The sequence below is a fragment of the Phascolarctos cinereus genome, unplaced genomic scaffold, assembly GCF_003287225.1.
Source record: "Phascolarctos cinereus isolate Bilbo 61053 unplaced genomic scaffold, phaCin_HiC Scaffold_2;HRSCAF=192, whole genome shotgun sequence".
In the NCBI taxonomy this organism is placed as follows: Eukaryota; Metazoa; Chordata; class Mammalia; order Diprotodontia; family Phascolarctidae; genus Phascolarctos; species Phascolarctos cinereus.
This window is the reverse complement of record NW_027555625.1, coordinates 255136285-255154902: the sequence shown is the minus strand read 5'-3', so window position 1 is coordinate 255154902 and position 18618 is coordinate 255136285. Positions and strand designations below refer to the sequence as shown.

At 41.8% G+C, this 18618-nt stretch overlaps 1 protein-coding gene across 1 annotated transcript in view; it reads left to right on the top strand.

Annotated features, from left to right (window-relative positions):
* Nucleotides 1-18618, top strand: part of UAP1L1 (UDP-N-acetylglucosamine pyrophosphorylase 1 like 1) — a 40556-nt gene that overhangs the window by 19645 nt on the left and 2293 nt on the right. Inside the window, 9 exon segments of the mRNA XM_020981800.2 lie at nt 5763-5813; nt 5816-5966; nt 6313-6392; nt 6395-6487; nt 7228-7400; nt 8057-8250; nt 12365-12505; nt 13404-13589; nt 17883-17949. Of these exon segments, the coding sequence (XP_020837459.1) occupies nt 5763-5813; nt 5816-5966; nt 6313-6392; nt 6395-6487; nt 7228-7400; nt 8057-8250; nt 12365-12505; nt 13404-13589; nt 17883-17949 (1136 nt within the window).

Sequence of the window (18618 nt, the reverse complement as noted above, 5' to 3'; positions counted from 1 at the left end):
ACTTTTCAAATGGCTTTTGACAATTTGCATTTCCTATTTTGAAAATTATGTCCTTCAACAAGTTCTTACTTCAATATATTTATGCTAGTTCCTTATAGATGCTAGAAATCAGATTTTTATCAGACATATTTACTGTGAAGACTTTTTCTCCCAATCTGTTTTTCTTTTTTAAAAAATGTTGATTTTAACATGCAAATTCATCTTATTTTTGTGTAATTAAGTTAATCAATTTGTCTCTAATACCATTTGCTTGATAAATATTTTTCTTCCCTACACTACTGACATAAAAATATTAATTCATTTTTCCTCCGTTTTAAAAACAATTTATAGTTAGAGTGTTGATCCAGTTGGAGCTCATTGTATTTTGTGGCATAGGAAATGTGGCTCTAAACTCATTTTTCACCATCTATCCAATTTCCCAACATTTTTTGTTGAATAGCTGTTCTATTCCCTAGCGTTTTTTGTAGTCTTGGTCTTATCAAACACTAATCTCTTATGCACACTAGGTTTTATTTCTGGATTCTTTGTTCTGCTGAGCTAGTTTTCTATTTTTTTTTAATCCTGTACCAGACAGGTTTTTTTATGATTGTCACTTTATAATATACTTTAAAACCTTGCAAAGCAAATCATCCAGTGCACTTTCCTCTGCACCAGGCTGAACAGAATTTTCCATTCTACATTCTCTCTCTTCCTTGGAGCATGACCCATCTTGGGGTCATACCTAGCCTGTAGCCCCTCCTTCAAGGAAAAGGAGAAAGAACCAGACTCCTTAGAGACTCAGTACCCAGGAAAGAATGATGAACAGGGAGACATTAGCTCTGAGTTTTATCCCTAGTTCTGCCATTTGCTGTTTCTGTGATAGAAATAGATTTAGAAATAGAAATCTCTATCTGATAGAAATAATTTCACCTTGCTGAGTCTCACTCAGTTTCCTCATCTGTCCAATGGGAATAATAATGTCTGCCTTACCTACTATAGTGAGGATCAAATGAGATTATGTGAAAGTACTTTACAATTCTATTACAAATTTAAGAGATTAATGGGCATAATAATAATGTCACAGCTTTTCTTTAGTTCCCTCTTACTGCTTTCTCTGAAAACAACTAGAGTATCAGAACAGAATTTCTGGGTTCTAGAGCTCCTCTTCCCCTTCCTCTGACAAGTATCATTAGGTTCCTGGCTCCTGAATTTGTCCCTGTCAGAGCTGGGGAGTGGGATGGAGTGGGTAGGGAACACAGTTTCTCTACAGAGGGAATTGGGACAGTGTTGTCTGGCAAGGAATGTGCCACTGGGTGTGAGAGAGCCGACTTGGAAGGATCAGTGCTAATCTGAAATGTGGAAGATCTGTACTTTAGGGTAGAGAAGTCAAACTCTTGGCTTCCAGACCTCAAAACACCTGAGTGTGACAGGAATCAGATTAAAATGTAATTGGGAAATGTTTAACAAATAACTAAAAATATAATTCAACACAGATAATGTGAATTTGTGGTTTTCTAAGTTACTATATATTCAGCTGGCAGGGACCCATTTCTATTTTAGTTTGATACCACTGTTCTAAGGGATTCCCCAGTTTTCTTGACATGGGATCATAGAAATGGTTCCCCCAGACCTAGGAACATTCAGCATAGCACATATCCACCCCTACTCAAAAAGCCTGTCAAGGTTGGTAGGACTTGTCTGAGCTTATAATCTTGGCAACTCAGGTCTCTCCTCCTTACCAAAGCAACAGTCAGATTCTAGAGCAGGGCTTCCTAAATTTTTTCCACCCATGACCCTTTTTTGCCTGAGAAATTTTTACGTGACCCTGGGTATATAGGTATATAAACTAGGCATAATATCAAACATTTAATGATAATAAATCATAAAGAAATTTATTTTCAAACAATTCTTTGGTATACATATAATTTTACCATTTATTAAAGATGAAAACAAATTTGCATACTAATGAGGTAGATGTGCTTATTTATTTTTACATAAAGAATTAAACCTTGGTGGAATATTTGATACTGCAGGATGGAGAGCATTTTTAACATTTTTGAGAGTTGATTGATATTTTGATTTTATAATCGTCGATGTTGAGAATGCCTTTTTGCATAAATGCATAGTACAAAATGGCAGAAGTATGTTTGGGGCCATTTCAGAAATTGTTGGAAATTCTATCTTAATCCCAAGTCAAAATTCATCTAAAGATTTTTTAGGAAACTCAAGTTTTAAACCTGCATTGCTTGATAAGTTGGAAAATTCTTCTTGAACTTTTAATGGCAAATGACTGACATTTTTTATTTCAGTTGAGTATGGTTTATGAACCCAAATTAGTTTTTTAGAATCAAAATTTGAAGGGAAGTATTTCTGAAGCTGTGTCGCCACGCACTTCTGATGATCAATTATAACTTTTATAGTTAAATCTTTGGGAAGGTTATTTTCTATTATAAAATCATCTGTAGCTGCAAACATTTTTAGAGAACCATTTTCTGGGGTAGCTAGGTGGCACAGTGGATAGAGCACTGGCCCTGGATTCAGGAGGACCTGAGTTCAAATTGGGCCTCAGACACATAACACTTACTAGCTGTTTGACCCTGGGCAAGTTACTTAACCCTTTTGTCCAAAAAAAGAATAAGAACCATTTTCTACCCTATTCTTCCATATGTTAACTTTTTTAGTAAAACTTTCAATTTGATCTTTTAACATCAATGTTACAAGTGAAGACCTTGTCACATTGTCATTAGTTTTTTATCCCTTCTATTTAAATTTAGCCACTCATCCATACCCAAAAAATATTTTTGTCCTAAAATATAAAAAAAATTGGTAATAATTTCTCAAATAAATACTAGCTTTGGTTTATGAAATTACATTTATTTGTACTTAGTTTAAAAAATTGATATTTATACTTACATACACATACAATGATGATGGTGGAGAAATATTATTAAAAGGCTTTTGTCTTTACTTGCTGCAATTAAACATTTACATTTCTATAAAAGAAGCAGATAAGAATGATTTTTTTTTTTTGTGAGGCAATCAGGGTTAAGTGACTTGCCCACAGTTACATAGCTAGTAAGTATTAAGTGTCTGAGGCTGAATTTGAACTCAGGTCCTCTATCCACTGCACCACCTAGCTTCCCCAATAACAATTTTAAAAATCAAACATTCTAACACAATACAATCCAGAGATATACTAATTTGATAAATACGTGCTGAGTAATGATGGTAGGAAAATATTAAAAGTCTTTGTTTCCCATAATTAAACTATTATGTTTCTGTAAGAGCAGAAAACTTTGTATATGCAGTAAAAAAAAACCCACTGCAATTCATAACATACAACAGTCTTGAATCTGAGCCAAGGTGTTTCTGACAGTGTTCATTGGCTTTGCACGGTGTGATGGCAGGCATAGTGCAAAGTGTGTATGTTGTGTGTTCAGAACCAAGGCTGCAGTGAAGTTGCGAGATGCAGCATGGGCAAACACTACCAGAAACACCTTGGATTCATTACGCGTTTGATTTTGGATTAATCTTTGGTCATTGCATGTTCAGAAATCTTTTACTGTTGCCAAATTTTTCATGACCCCCACATTCAGTTACATGACCCCATATGGGCTTGCTACCCACAGTTTAAGAAGCACTGTTCTAAAGCAGGAGTGAGTAGACACATTTCATTTACAATTAGCTCATTAGTTGTGTGATGGGTTGAGTTCTAAAAAGCAATTTCTAGGCAGAATGTTTAACTTAAAAGAAAATAATTCTTATTTCTACGATTGATGAGCTTATGAAACACTTGGCACACTGGGTGTAGGGAAACTTCAACCCAGAGACTGCCAGTCGATGGTGAATATTGGTCTGACTCCCTGAGATTTTACTCTGCAAGTTGACAGCGTTGGCTCTCCGTGGCCAGGAATGGGTGCTTCTGTGGAGAAGAGGCAGGTCCCAGGTCTTTGACTAATTTTAATTCTTCTTGTTGGGGTTGTACTGAAGCCAAGTCCAGTTCTTGTGCATTAGCTCATCCTGACAAGCTGAAGTCTTAGGATGGACAATTTGTCAAGATCAGGCTCTTACTATCCTCAGATCTCCTTAGCACCATATTGAGTAGTCACAATCTGCTTAGTGCTACCCCTTGAATACTACTCCTACATCCAGAGAAGAAATAGGATCGAGGGATCGCAGATTTACAACTGGAAGGGACCTTAGATGTCATCTAATCCAACACCTTTGTTTTGATTATTTATTTACTTATTTTTCTTTTGAAAACAGAAACAAAAATGTGCACTTATTTTTTCTCCCTCCCAACCACCTCCTTAGAAAGAAAAACATAACAAAAGTGCATACTCAAGCAAAACAAAATCTGGCATTGGCCAGCTCCAAAAATCTATGTCTTGTTCTGCATCTTAAGTCCATCACTTCTCTGTCAGGAGGTGGGCAGCATGCTTCATCATCAGTCCTCTGGGACTGTCAACCCCTTCATTCTACAGATGAGGAAACTGTGTTTCCTAATGTCAAGAGCCAATAAGTGGCACATGTAGGAATTCATTCTCCTTTCTATCTTCTGCTGTCCCTGGTCTGTTGGTGGACATTCAGGGGTAGACAATTGTACAACTCCTGGATAAGCTTCTTTTCCCTCTTTAGGGAGACAAGAATTGAGAGGTATCCAAGGGACCTGAACATAGTCACAGTATCAGCTCAGACAAGCCAAGAGGGGAGAACTCTCCTCAATAAGGGATTTGTTCCAAATGGATTTGTTGAGGGTTACAAGGGCAGAGTTTTCCATTTAGGAAGCAGATTCCTCCAAGCTCTGGACTCACCAGCTTCTGGGCAAAACAAGTACTTTTGAGAAGGGAATAAAGGAATATGACATCTACTATGGAGGTGTACGGATGTTCCAAGAGGACTAGCACCTCTGGTGTGAGGAATTGCTGAACCCTTTTCAGAGCTGCTCATCCACCTTTGGTGTCCACCTGGCACTCAGCTCTCACCTGTGGCTCCCAGAAGCTGTAGCATATACAGTGGCCACCTTTCTGTAAACCATCTCTGCAGAAAGGCTAAACCAGGTTGAGGGTAACTCTCAGGCCTCAAACCCATCAGTAAGTTAGTAGGAAGTATGTGAAGACTTTCCCTATGAAATGGCCAGATGAGAACAATTTGTTCCAAAGGCCAAGAAGGCAGCTGAAGCAGGTGCTGTGGAGCACTCAGAGCTTGGTCAGACGTCCAAGATGGCGTAGTCATCCACTGCATTCCAGACCATCATCAGTCATCTTGACTTTTGTCCTGCCACTGGACTTACGGGACTCTGGAAGAGAGAGTGAGGCTGATGACTTGGTGAAGCTCTGTTTCACTTAAATCCAATTCAAGAGCAAGTCAAGACATCACCTCTTGATGTCATCAGTCCTCTTTGAGAACAAAGAGCAAACAACAACTATGTGCCAGGCACTGGCAGAGGGAGAGTAGCTATTTATTCAGTGACCATCCTCACCTGCAAACGGGCAAAGAGGGCTCCTATCTCCTAAGGAGTGGTGCTCTTTTTTTTTTTTTAATTATTTATTTTTAAAATTCGTTAAAAAGATTTTTGGAGTTCCCAATTCTCTCCCTCCAGCCCCTCCCCCACCCATTGAGAAGGCAAGCAATGTGATACAATTATATATGTGAAGTCATGCAAAACATTTAGGAATGATTATCTAAGGCAGATATGTCTCACCATGATGGCAGGTGGACATGCGTGTGGCCTTTCCAGTACAGTTAATGGATTATGGTTCCTGACTCTTTTCTCCCTACAGGTTTCCAGCAGATTGCTCAGAACAAGGTGGCTGTCCTGCTACTTGCTGGGGGGCAGGCACTCGCCTGGGAGTGACCTACCCCAAAGGCATGTACCGAGTGGGCTTGCCTAGTGGGAAGACACTGTATGAGCTCCAGGCTGAGCGAATCCGCCGAGTGGAGCAGCTGGCTGGCCATAGACACAACACACACTGCACTGTTCCCTGGTGGGTTTCCCTGTTCTTTGCCATCTCGATTTTTTTTCTTCTTCCTTTCTCTTCCCCTTTCTCTCCTATCCCTCCTGGAGCAACCCCTCTCTTTGGGATGCAGAGAGATGACCGTTATCCCTGGGGCTAAAGTTTCCGCATTCTAAAGGGACTGAGAATATTTTTTTATCTGTAGTGTTTAGTCCATATGCTTTGCTGAGACTCATTGCTTACCCCTACCCCCAATATATCCATTGTTCCTTTGACTGGTCCCTGTTTTTAGCTTCAAGTGAATAGTTCTTTCCTCTTCCATTTTTCTGGGATATGGCCTGTTTATCCCACTCAACCTCCTCTCCTCTTCCTCTAGGTACATCATGACCAGTGAGTTCACTCTGAAGCCAACAGTTGAGTTTTTTAAGGAAAACAACTTCTTTCAGCTGGACCCAGCCAAGTGATCATGTTTGAGCAGAGGATGTTACCAGCTGTGAACTTCAATGGCCAGGCCATCTTGGAGAGAAAGGACAAGGTTGCAATGGCTCCAGGTGTGCTACCTGGGCCTGTTTTCTGGGTGCTTTGCTGTCCAAGGAAGATTAAAGGAAGGAGATAGGGACAGAGATTTAAGTCAGGAATCAGGAGACCTGGAACCTGGTTTATTTGTTTGTTCATTGTACTGTTTGAAAAGTGCTTAGTGTATCGATATCACTATTCTCTGTGCAGGGGAAGAAAAAGTTGAGGTAAGACATAGTCCTTACCCTGTTGGAGTTTTATAGTCTACTAGAAATGAATCAGACAAAAACATTGTAATGCAGAATATTAAGCAGTAAATTAATCTGAGAGGTAAAAAACAAAGTGTTATGTAAGATTCCATCCTACTAATAACTTTTGTGACCATGAACAAGCTGTTAAATGTCTCTGATCATTGGTTTTATCATCAATCCAGGAGGGGTATTAATACTAGTCACATCTTCCAAAGTTAGAATGAGGATAGCAGGGACAGTGTAAGCACCTGAGCCTGCAGCCAGTCCCAGGAGGCGCTGCTGGTGGTTGGGCTATGGGGTCTAGCTCAGGAGACCCTTTGGAGTTAGAGTTTGGCTGCAGTGATGTAGGCTTCATGCTTTTGCTTCACGATGGGAGGATAACTCAAGGTAGCATTCCTGGTGGGGGCCTTGGGCTTAGCTTAGGATCATTAGTGCTCATTCCTGTTGCTCTTAGCCTGAGTGAAGGCTGCCAGATACCTCTCTTGCGGTGTGTCCTCTTCCCTCTCTTCCTTTTTTGTATTTAGATGGAAATGGTGGTCTGTACCGAGCCCTGATGGACAATGGAATTTTGGAAGACATGGAGCACCGTGGAGTAGAGTACGTCCATGTGTACTGTGTGGACAATATTCTTGTTAAAATGGCTGATCCCATCTTCATTGGATTCTGTGTGCTGAAAGGTGCAGACTGTGGGGCTAAGGTCAGCAGGCTCTTTTTACCCTGGTTAGATATTCCCCCCAAGCCATATGTAGATCTTTATCTAACCTGGACCCTAATTCTGGTTCCTGGACTTTTTTGTTTGTTTGTTTGTTTGTTTTTAGGCAATTGGGGTTAAGTGACTTGCCCAGGGTCACATGGCTAATGAATGGCAAGTGTTTGGTCTGAGGCTGGATTTGAACTCAGGTCCTCCTGATTTCAAGGCTGGTACTCTATCCACTGCGCCACCTAGCTGCCCCGTTCCTGGACTATTTTTATAGAATCAAAAGATTTAGAGCTGAAAGACACCCAAGAGACCATCTATTCCAACCCTCTCAGTTCAACCCAGAGAAATGAATATGAACTTGCCTAAAGTGACACGGAACTGGACAGATTGAGGATTTGAACCCAAATCTTCTGCCTCTTAAGTCCAGGGTTATTTACTCCATTGTACTCTAGTTCCTTTCATCTGGTTGTTTGATTTTCCTGCAGTCAGAATATCTTAGCATCTGGGAGGGAATGTGACCAGGATTGACTGCCCCTGAGGATCAGCCTATGGGTGCTATAGGGATACAGGGAAGAGAATCCCATTGTCCACTGGTGTCTAGGAATAATTGGCTTCCTGACGCCTATCCTCTTTTCCCTATAATTTGTCTGTAGGTAGTGGAGAAGGCCTACCCCACAGAGCCTGTGGGTGTGGTATGCCAGGTGGATGGCATTTACCAGGTGGTAGAGTACAGTGAGGTGGACCTGGAGACAGTACAGCGTCAGGATGAGAGCGGGAATCTGGTCTTCAATGCAGGCAACATCTGCAACCACTTCTTCACTCGGAGCTTCCTCCAGACCATTACCCGGTGAGCTTTCCTATCTCAAGCTAGTGGTCACTGACGTGGGCCTCTAGGAGTCTCTGTATGGACAGTGTCTTTGTCAAAACGACCGACTCTTTTCATTGGATTTTGTGGGCGGCAGGGTATGGAATCCACTATGTGTTAGGCGCTGTATTAAGCACTTTAGATAAAAAAAAAAAAGGCAAAAGACAGTCCCTGTTCCTAAGGAGCTCAAAGTCTGATAGAGAAAATGTTTGAGTAACTATGCATAAGCAAGCTATGAGGATAAATTGAAAATAATCAGCAGAGGGAAGGGAAGGCTTGCTGTAGAAGATGGAATTTTAGCTAGAACTTGAAGAAACCCAGGGAAGCCAGGAGGTGGGGATGAGAAAGGAGAGCATTCCAGGCATGGGGGACAGCCAGAGAATATGCCTGGAGGCTAGTGATGGAGTGTCTTGTACAAAGAACATCAAGGAGACCAGTGTCACTGGATTGCAAAGTATGTGAGAGGTGGTAAGACTGGAAAGGGACGGGGAATGGGTTTTGAAGGGCTTTGAATACTAATCAGATTTTATATTTGATTTTGGAGATGATAGGGAGCCACTGGAGTTTATACTAAGAGTGAGGGTAGGTGAGGGGGACAGGTGCATTTTGTTTTATGTGACATGATCAGGCCTGAGCTTTAGGATCACTTTGACAGCTTAATGGAGGATGAATTAGAGTGGGGAGAGACGTGTGGCAGGCTGACCAACCAGCAGGCTATTGTAATAGTCCAGCTGTGAGGTAACAGGATGGTGATAGTGTCAGAGGTGAGAAGGAGGAATATGATAGAGATGTTGTGAAGGAAGAAATGACTGGTCTTTGCAACAGATTAAATATGAGGAGTGAGAGAGAGTGAAGAGTGGAGGATGACATCTAGGTTGTAAGCCCTGGTCACCAGGAGGATGGTGATACTCTTAATAGTAATAGAGGAAGTTAGGAAGGTGAGAGGGTTTAGGAGGAAAGATAATGAGTTTAGTTTCGGACATGTTGAGTTTTAGGATATCTGTGGGAAATCCAGTTTGAAAGGTCCAATAGGCAGATACCAGTTGGAGATGCCAAACTGGAAATCAGCAGAGGGGTTAGGACTGGACAAATAGATTTGAGAATTGTCAGCATAGATATGATCGTTGAATCCATGGGAGCTGATGAAATCACCATGTAAAATAGATGGAGGACAAAGCCGTGTGGGATACCCACTATTAGTGGGTATGACTTGGATGAAAATATATAGCAAAGAAGATTGAGGAATGGTCAGATAACCTAGTATAGCTTTCCTCCATTGTACTCTAGTCCCTTTTACCTGATTGTTTGATTTTCCTACAGTCAGAATATCTTAGTATCTAGGAAGGAACGTGACCAGGATCTGACTGCCCCTGAAGATCAGCTTGTGGGGTCTATAGGGATACAGAGAAGGGAATCCCATTATCCACTGGTCTCTAGGGATAATTCGATTCCAGATTCCTATCCTCTTCTTCCTATAATTTGTCTGTAGATAGTGGAGAAGGCCTATCCCACAGAGCCTGTGGGTGTGGTATGCCAGGTGGATGGCATTTACCTATAGGATACCTATTGGTAGGAGGAAAGAGCAGTGTCATGAAAACCCAGAGAGAAGAAAGTATCAAAAGAAAGAGGGTGATCAACAATGTCAAAAGCTGCAGAGAGGTCAAGAATGATGAGGATTGAGAAAAGGCCATCATCATTAGTAACATTGGCGAGAGCAGGGCTGAATGATGAAGTTGGAAGCAAAACTATAGAGAGTTAAGAAGAGAATGAGAGGAGAGGAAATGGAGGCACCTCTTATAGATGGCATTCTCAAGGAGGTTTGCTTTAGTGTCCCAGAGCCCAGTTCTTCCCCAGGGCTTTGTCCAGACCTGTATCTAACCTGAACTTGTTTCTTATGTTGGGAATAAGTCCTTCAGCTTAAACCTAGTAGTTCCCTGGAACTACTGGTAACCAACCTGTTCTTTGAATTCATCTAGAGAACACCTTCAGTGAACTTCCTAGCTGTCCCCTCTTCTGAGATTGTTCCACTGCCCTTCATGGGCAGATTCTTAATCCCTTTTCTGCCATCTGTAATGGCAACTCAACTTTATTGCCCTTCCATAAAGCTTTCTTTACTTTCCCACTCCATTGGTAATTATCATTTCCTTAAACTCCCTCTAGTCCTTTGTTTTTACTATCTGATTGGCTTAAAATAGTACTTAGGATACAACCATTTTGTTTGTGGTTTTTTTTTTAAGGCAATTGGGGTTAAATGACTTGCCCAAGGTCACACAGCTAGTAAGTGCCAAGTGTTTGCTCTGAGGTCAGACTTGAGCTTAGGTTCTCCTGACTTCAGGGCTGGTGCTCTATCCACTTTGCTACCTAGCTGCCCCCAGGATACAACCATTTTGGAGAGCAATCTAGAATTATGCCCAAAGAGTTATTAAACTGTCTATACCCTTTGACCCAACAATATCACTTACTGGGTCTATTTCCAAAGATTGGAGAAAAAGGAGAAGCACCTGTATGTTCCAGAATGTTTAGAGCAGCTCTCTTTGTGGTAGCAAAGAACTGGAAATTGCAGGGATGCCCATCAATTGGGGAATAGTCAAGCAAGCTGTGGTATAGGATCATGATGGAATACTACTATGCTAAAAGAAATGATGGGCTCAACAATCTTAGAAAAACATGGAAAGACTTACATGAAATAATGAAAAGCAAAATTAACAGAGCCAAGAGAACATTATACAGTGATAGCAATACTGTTTTAAGAATGACTTTGAACGAATAAGACATTTTGACTATTATAAATACCCAAATTATCAATAAAGGACATATGAAGACGCTGAGTCTAGAGAAAGAGCTGATAAATAGAAATATGTATAGAATAATTTTACATACATATACCTATTTGTCTAATGCCAACCATCTCTGGGGGGGAGGGCAGAAAAAAAGGGGGAAAAAGAAATTTACGTGATAACTTTATTATAAATTTAAATGGAATAGCAAGTTGCACATAATAGTTCACAGTTTCTTATGCAATCTCCTTTTTTATTTTACTGTGTTATGGAAATGCATATTTTATTCCATAAATTAAAAACAAAATAAATTTTTTTGAAATAGTACTTATATACACAATATCCCTGTTATCTTATCCCTTTACTAAGTTATGGGCAGGGACCAATTCTTATCTAACTTTTTTATCTCCCTATCACCTAAAACAATATTCTGCACACAATATTGCCTATTAAATGTGTGTTATATACTGTATATTTGGGACATATTCCCTTGAGGTTCTTGGACTTCCCTCTTTGTCTTTCCCTGACCTTTGCCAGAGTAAATAGACTGGTATGGAAGAGGAAAAATATGGGGTAGAACTATGCAGTTAGGGACAATTTTGCCTCTTTGGGTGGAATGATGAAGGGAAGGGGTAGAGATTTGGGTGCTGGTGCCCTATGGCCATCCCCAAAATTCAGATACAAGGGTCATTTCTCCTGGAATCTTAAGGGAGATGCTGGAGGGGCATTGGTGAAAGTAGGAAGGTCCCTGTAGTTCTCCTCCTGTTGCTATTCCTTCATGCCTTCAGAGCGAAGCTATCTTTGAAACAGGGGGCCAGATTCAGGGGCAGCCTCTAGCTGGGTTTTATCTATTTGACTGTAAGTAAATTCCACATCCCAAACTGGGCTGCCCAACTGTGAATAGCCTGGAAAAAGGTACCAGATCTCTCTGCCCACTTGCAAACTGGAGAAGCATTCCCAGGTCTTTCTCTTCTCTTTACCAGCCTGGAGTCCAGTATCTGTGGTCATTGGTATTAGATCCAAGCTTCCTCCAATTTAAGTTCTTCAGAGTGAGGAAGGAGGCATTGAGCCTCCTGGTGCTGCTTGCAATGAGTCCTCAGATTTATGTTCATTTTTTCCTGCTGATGTAAGTGTTGCCCCCACCTGTTAGGCCTCATGCCCTCTGTACCTATTAACTCATGTTAGGGCAAGAGTTCCTGGTGAGATTTTTGGAGACTGCCTCTCCAGGCTTTTCTTTACCTGCAGTACCTATTGAAGATAACACTATAATGAAGTGAAATAGTTTATGTCTTCCCCTTTCTTCTCCTTGCTCCCTACAGGGAATTTGAGCCTTTGTTGAAGTCACATGTTGCCATCAAGAAGGTCCCTTTTGTGGATGAAGATGGAAATCTGGTAAAGCCACTCAAACCGAATGGTATAAAGATGGAGAAGTTCGTGTTTGATGTATTCCAATTCTCAAAGTTAGTGGCAGAAATGAATATTTCCCTTCTCAGCCCTCCATTCCCTGACTATCTCTCCCTTGGTTGAGTCAAAGTTTCCATGACTAGTACTTCCTAGGGCACTAGGAAATTTGGGATTATTGTGTGTGTGTGTTGTATTGGAGGAAGGAGGAAAGGAGTGGAGGCTCAGGACACAGTGGAAAGAGCCTTGGATTTGAAGCCAGAGGACTCGAGTTCAAATTTTAGCTCTGCCAATTGACACCTATGTGACTACAGACAGTAATTTCTCTGGGCCTCAGTTTCCTTTATTTGTGAGATGAGCAAGTTATACTAGATTAATTCTAAGCTTCCTCTTAGCCCTAAAATGTATGGTCCATGTCCGCAGGTAGCAGGTTTCCAGAGGGGTCCAGGCTGAGGTCAGGCAAGCTCACCACACCCAATCTCCTCATTAAGGAGTCAGTGTAGAAATGCTTCACATTTCTCCAAAAGCACTAGGGGAAAAAGGGTGCTGGAACATTAAAAATGGTAAGGAGATCATGATAAATAAGCAGCCTCAGACCCTAAGAGTAGGTAGCTGTTTTTAGGGAGAGAGGATGATATGACAGCCAGTGAGTTTAAGTGGCATTGCCCTTCAGAGTCATAAATAGAAGAAGATGCAGGTGTTTCAAGTGGCCCTCTGCTCCCTTGCTCCTTTCTCACTGCTGAGTTTACACACCTGGTGTTTTTTTTCTTTACTGTTTTTGGAGAAAGAGATGTAGAACTATAAAACCCCGACAGACCCATTGTAGTAGGTTTGACATCAGAGTCTAACCAGAGTATCCTTTCGGTCCCCCTTGCTTCCCACCTCTCCCTCATTCCCCACAGTACTCCCTGCACACATGACAGGGGCTTCATTTCATGCCATCTCTTTTGCCACTAGAAACTTTGTTGCATTTGAAGTCCTGAGGGAAGAGGAATTCTCTCCCCTAAAAAACTCGGACACAGCAAACAAAGACAACCCCACTACTGCCCGGCAGGCCCTCCTAGCTCAGCACTACCGTTGGGCTGTGCAGGCTGGTGCCCACTTCGTGGATGAAAATGGAGTCAGGATCCCAGAGCAGCCCAGGTGAGCATCCCATGAGCACAGCCCTGCCCCAAAGGCTGGTGTTTCCTTTTGCCAACTTCCTCTCCCTGGTATGCCCCCCTCATAGAGAGCCAGCACTCTAGTGCTCCTCATACGTGTTCCCTCCGTCCTATCCAATTCAGCAAACATGGAGTAAGGGCCTATTATGTACAAAGGTCCGTGTTAGAAACTTGGAATGTGAAGACAAAAATGAAGAAGTCATGCCCTCAGAAAGCTTACATTCTCTTTCGGAGAGGTGGGGAGGGGTGGCACTACTCCATGTGCACATAGGAATATGATCCAGGGTAACGAGCAAAGGGGACAAAGGAAAGAGTGCACACAGGGGCAGCTAGGTGGTGCAGTGGATAGAGCTCCAGCCTTGGAGTCAGGAAGGACCTGAGTTCAAATCTGGCCTCAAACACTTGATGCTTACTAGCTGTGTGACCCTGGGCAAGTCACTTAACCCCAACTGCCTCACAAAAAAAAAAAAGAAAGAGTACACACAGTACTCTAGTTTCTCCTGTTTGTCTTCTTTGCTGGATCATCATCCTCAGCCTCCTTATGAGGTCCCCAAGACTTTTCCCTGTACCCCCCTCTTCTCTTTCCTCTCTATGTACTTTCTGGATCTCATTTGCTTCCATGGAGGTTTAATGACAAACTCTGCCCAGATGATTCCCAAATCAAGATGCCCATTTTTTTCAAAAATGGCATTTATTTTTTGTTACATTTTTAAGTTCCAAACCATCTCCCCCTCCCTCCCAACCCTGCACTAGAGAAGGCCACCATTTGACATAGAGGGTGGGTGTGGGTATGGGTGTATGGAACCATACTATGAATACTTCCATTTATCGGTTCTTTCTTTGGAGACAGCTAGGTGGTGCTAGTGGGTAGAGTGCCTCACACTAACTGTGTGACCCTGGGCAAGTCATTTAATCCTGTCTGCCTCATTTTCTTCATCTGTAAAATGAACTAGAAAAGGAAATGGTAAACCACTCCAGTATCTTTGCCAAGAAAACCCCAAAAGGGGTCATGAAGAGTCAGACACAACTTAAACGACTGAACAACAACAACAAATTCCCAGAAGGTGGACAGAGAGCGTCTTCCTTCATAAGTCCTTTGTAGTTGATTTGAATATTTGTAATACTCTGAATAGCATACATGTTCACAATTATTCTTTGAACAATATTGCTATTACTGTATACAACGTTCTCTTAGTTCTGCTCATTTTACTCTGTTATTTCATGCAAGTCTTTCTGTTTTTCTGAAATCAACCTGTTCATCATTTCTTACAGCACAAAGATACCCATTCTGAACTTTTCCCCATGACTTTAGACTTGCTGTACATCTCAAACCTGGATATCCCATCCACATCTCAAAGGCAGCATGTCCACAATGGAACCTATTATTCCCCTCCCCACCCCTTCCCCTTCTAAGTCTTCCCTTGGTCTAAACTGCTTCTTTTTTTTTTTTACCTAATGATACTGCAGTTTTAGTCATCCAGTCATAACCTTGGCATCATCCTAGACTCTTCCTTCTCTTTCACCATTCCCTACCCAATCTGGGGCTCGCTTCTGTTAATTCTGTTATTGCTCCTACATCTGTCCTTTTCTCTCAATTCATAGGACCCCTACCCTGTCAGCTCCTACCTGGCCTCCAATACTCTCCTAATTGGTCTCCCTACTTCTCATCTCTTCCCTCTTCAGTCTGTCCTCCACACAGCTACCAAATAACCTTCCTCTCTTCAAAAACATTTCCGCAAATACCTCTCATCCCCAGGAGAAAATACAACTCCACAGCCTGGCATTTAAGGCCCACTTTTCTGGCCTTATTTCACATTTCTTCCTTTCACATACTTTATGTTCCAACCACACTTGACTAGTCATAGAAAATTCCTGGAGGGCAGAACAGAGACTGTTTTGTTTTCATCTTTATATTTTTAGGGTCTAGCATAGTTCCTTGGGCAGTCAGAGCTTAATAAATGTTTGTTGAATTAAATTGAGTTCAATTGAAGAGTTCACCTAACTTCTCTCATTGAGTTGAGAGAGCCCTAACAGCTGGCAGAATGGGAAATCTAAGCAGAGGCGGCGGCACCGGCACCTGAGTCAAAACTGAATCAATATAAAGATTTAGCAAGGGGGAGTTGAGGAGAGTGTTTCAGGCATAAGTGACTGTGTAAGCTTGAGAGGTAGAAAATAGCATTTTGAGTTCACACAGATAGAATGTTAGGTAGAATGTGACATTTAGACAAAATGTTCTAATAACATTTTGGGGAGGAAAACAAGACATCTGGAGACAAAATCAGGGAATGATTTATGGAGCAAGTGGCATCTGAACTGAACCTTGTAGGCTAGAGAAGGATTTAAAACAGGGCTTCTTAATCTTGGGTCTGTGGATAGATTGCAGGGGCTCCATGCACTTGGATGGGAAAAAAAATTATATTTCAACATCATTAATTTCCTTTGCAACCTTATTTATTTTGTTTTGTTCCTTTAAAAGCATTATTCTAAGAAGGAGTCCGTAGGCTTTACCAGACTGCCAAGGGAGTCTGTGACACACACATAAGGATAATAGCCCTTAATTTAAAGAGAAATCAGAAGGGAGTATTTTGTTTTTAATTATGGAAGGTAGCCAGTTATGCTCGAAGTAGGGAGACAGTAAAACAAGTTTAGGAAGCATCTAGTAGTACAGTTTGCCTGAAAATTGTATGCATGAAGTATATGAAGGGGAATGGTATGAAATTAGGTTGGAAAGGTAGGTAGGTTAGAGCCAGGTCATTGAAAGCCTTAAATGTCAGGTCTCAGGGAGTTTGTAAGTTATTCTGGAGGCCAGAGGGAACCACCAAAGGCTGTGGAGCAGGGGTATGATGTGACCACACCTATGCTTTAGGAAGATTATGTTGGCAGCCTTATGAAGGATGGCTTGCAAAGGGAAAGACTAGAGGCTAGGAAACCTACATAGCAGTTTTGCTGATGTACTTGCCCCTTTCTAATCAGCTATTTTTTCCAATGTGTCTCCCCCCCTTTTTTTAAAGGCAGTTGTGGTTAAGTGACTTGCCCAGGGTCACACAGCTAGTAAGTGTCAAGTATTTGGTCTGAGGCCAGATTTGAGCTCAGGTCCTCCTGACTCCAGGGCCAGTGCTCTATCCACTGCGCCACCTAGCTGCCCCATCTCCCCACTTTCTAAGCAGCTGTTATTCATCCTAGTTGGCTGTCACCCACGTATTCTCCTTTCATCGTAGACAACTGCTATCCTTCCTCCACTTATTCTAAATAACATTTATGCTGGTCTGATATAATGTTCCCTTCCCTCCCCCTGCCAATGTCAAAAGCTGTTGCTAGGAGAAAGAGGTTGGCCCCCATCATCCCACTGTTGTCTGTGGTCTCTTGACAGGTGCCTATATTAAACCACCCTTGTGTCTAGTGAACCAGAAATAGTAAGACCTTTGCTCCTAGTCGGTTGTCCTAGTTGCTTTAGCAATCCATGGAAGTGGGAGGACCGGGCTTGGATGGAGGGGATCTGAGCAGTGCCATATGGTATTTGTAGAAAAGAGCTTAGACTTTTTCTTCCTGGCTGAACTGGGAGAGATGGTTGAAAGTTTCAGAGAAGCAGATTTAGGCTCCAAGTAAGGAAATGCTTCATAATAATGTCATGCTGAAGGGAAATGAGCTAGCTACCTTGGGAGGCAGTGGGTTCCAGGTCAGTGGAGGTGTTTAAGTAGAAACTGTCTAATCACTTGTCAGGGGACTGGTAGAAGGGAATTCCTGTTCAACTATGGGCCTATTAGAGTACTTCTAAGGATGATTATGAAGATCTCTCCCCATTACAGATGAACAGCTTTTGGACTGTCTAATGAGCCTGTGAGATCTGCTCAGAATACCAGCAGGAGACAGGCTCTTAGAAGCCCTCATCCATATATTAATAAACTCTGAAACACGAACTGAGTGATGATATTCCAAAGATGACTTGGGTGGTTTCATTTTTCTGAACCAGAAAAGGAAAGGAAATTAGATGTCTTTTTCTACTCCTCATTGACATAAACTGCTGAAATCTGAATGTTCCCAAAGCCAGGCTTTTGAAGCCTTTATAATGTGAATATTTTACAGCCCAAAGCAAGAACTTTTCTGTGGGTGGAAGGAGAGTTTAGGTTCATGATGCTGAAGAAAACTGCTGTAGGTCATGTCTGGTCTATGTAATCTGAGCCCCCAGAGAAGGCTAGGCCTCAGCCCTAGGAGTGACAGCCCTACTAAGGAGGAGCTGTATACTAAGCAGATGCTAATACATGTTTTTCTTTTACAGTACTCTGGGAACTGAAAACCCTCCTGTCCTTTGTGAGATTTCTCCATTAGTGTCCTATTTTGGGGAGGTGAGAGTCTTTTTCTCAGTTTCAGGGCCTTGTTGGGTTGGAGCTGGCACCCCTGGAAACTAAGATGAAGGATGTACGTGTTAGAACCAAATGCTGCCTTTAACTGACATTGGGCAGAATTTGCTCTCAGCTGCATCTGTTTACCAATCTGAACCATGGGCCCTAGAGTTCCTGAGGACATTCTCAGGACATGGTGGCATAGGGAGATTATTTCTGCATGGGACATAGGCTGGTTCTAGGATCTGAACAAGATCTGTGCCAGGCTTTGGATTTTTCTTCTTTTGTTGAATGGCAAAATGACCCTTAATATTATCTGCTATATGAAATGTGGCCTCCCTTCCATGACCTTTGAACAAAATTTTTTTTTGCTCTATTTTCTGAACTCCATGGTGTCCTGGTTTCCCTAAGAGATAATCTTGAGTTTGGTTTCTGACTTTTGCCCTAGACACACATACAGCCTTGCAATGCTTGGAAGGATGTCAAAAAGAGGATGTTGTTAGAGGACTTTGTAGACTTTGGCTTCAGGTCCTTTACATTTATGCCATTGGTGTCTTACTAGGTTCTAGTTCCTATTCGGTGACTACTATATTTCACCATGAACAAATGTCTTCCTCTCCCTGAGCCTGAGCCTCAGTTTTTCATTTGTAAAATAAGAAGGTTGGGCTAGAT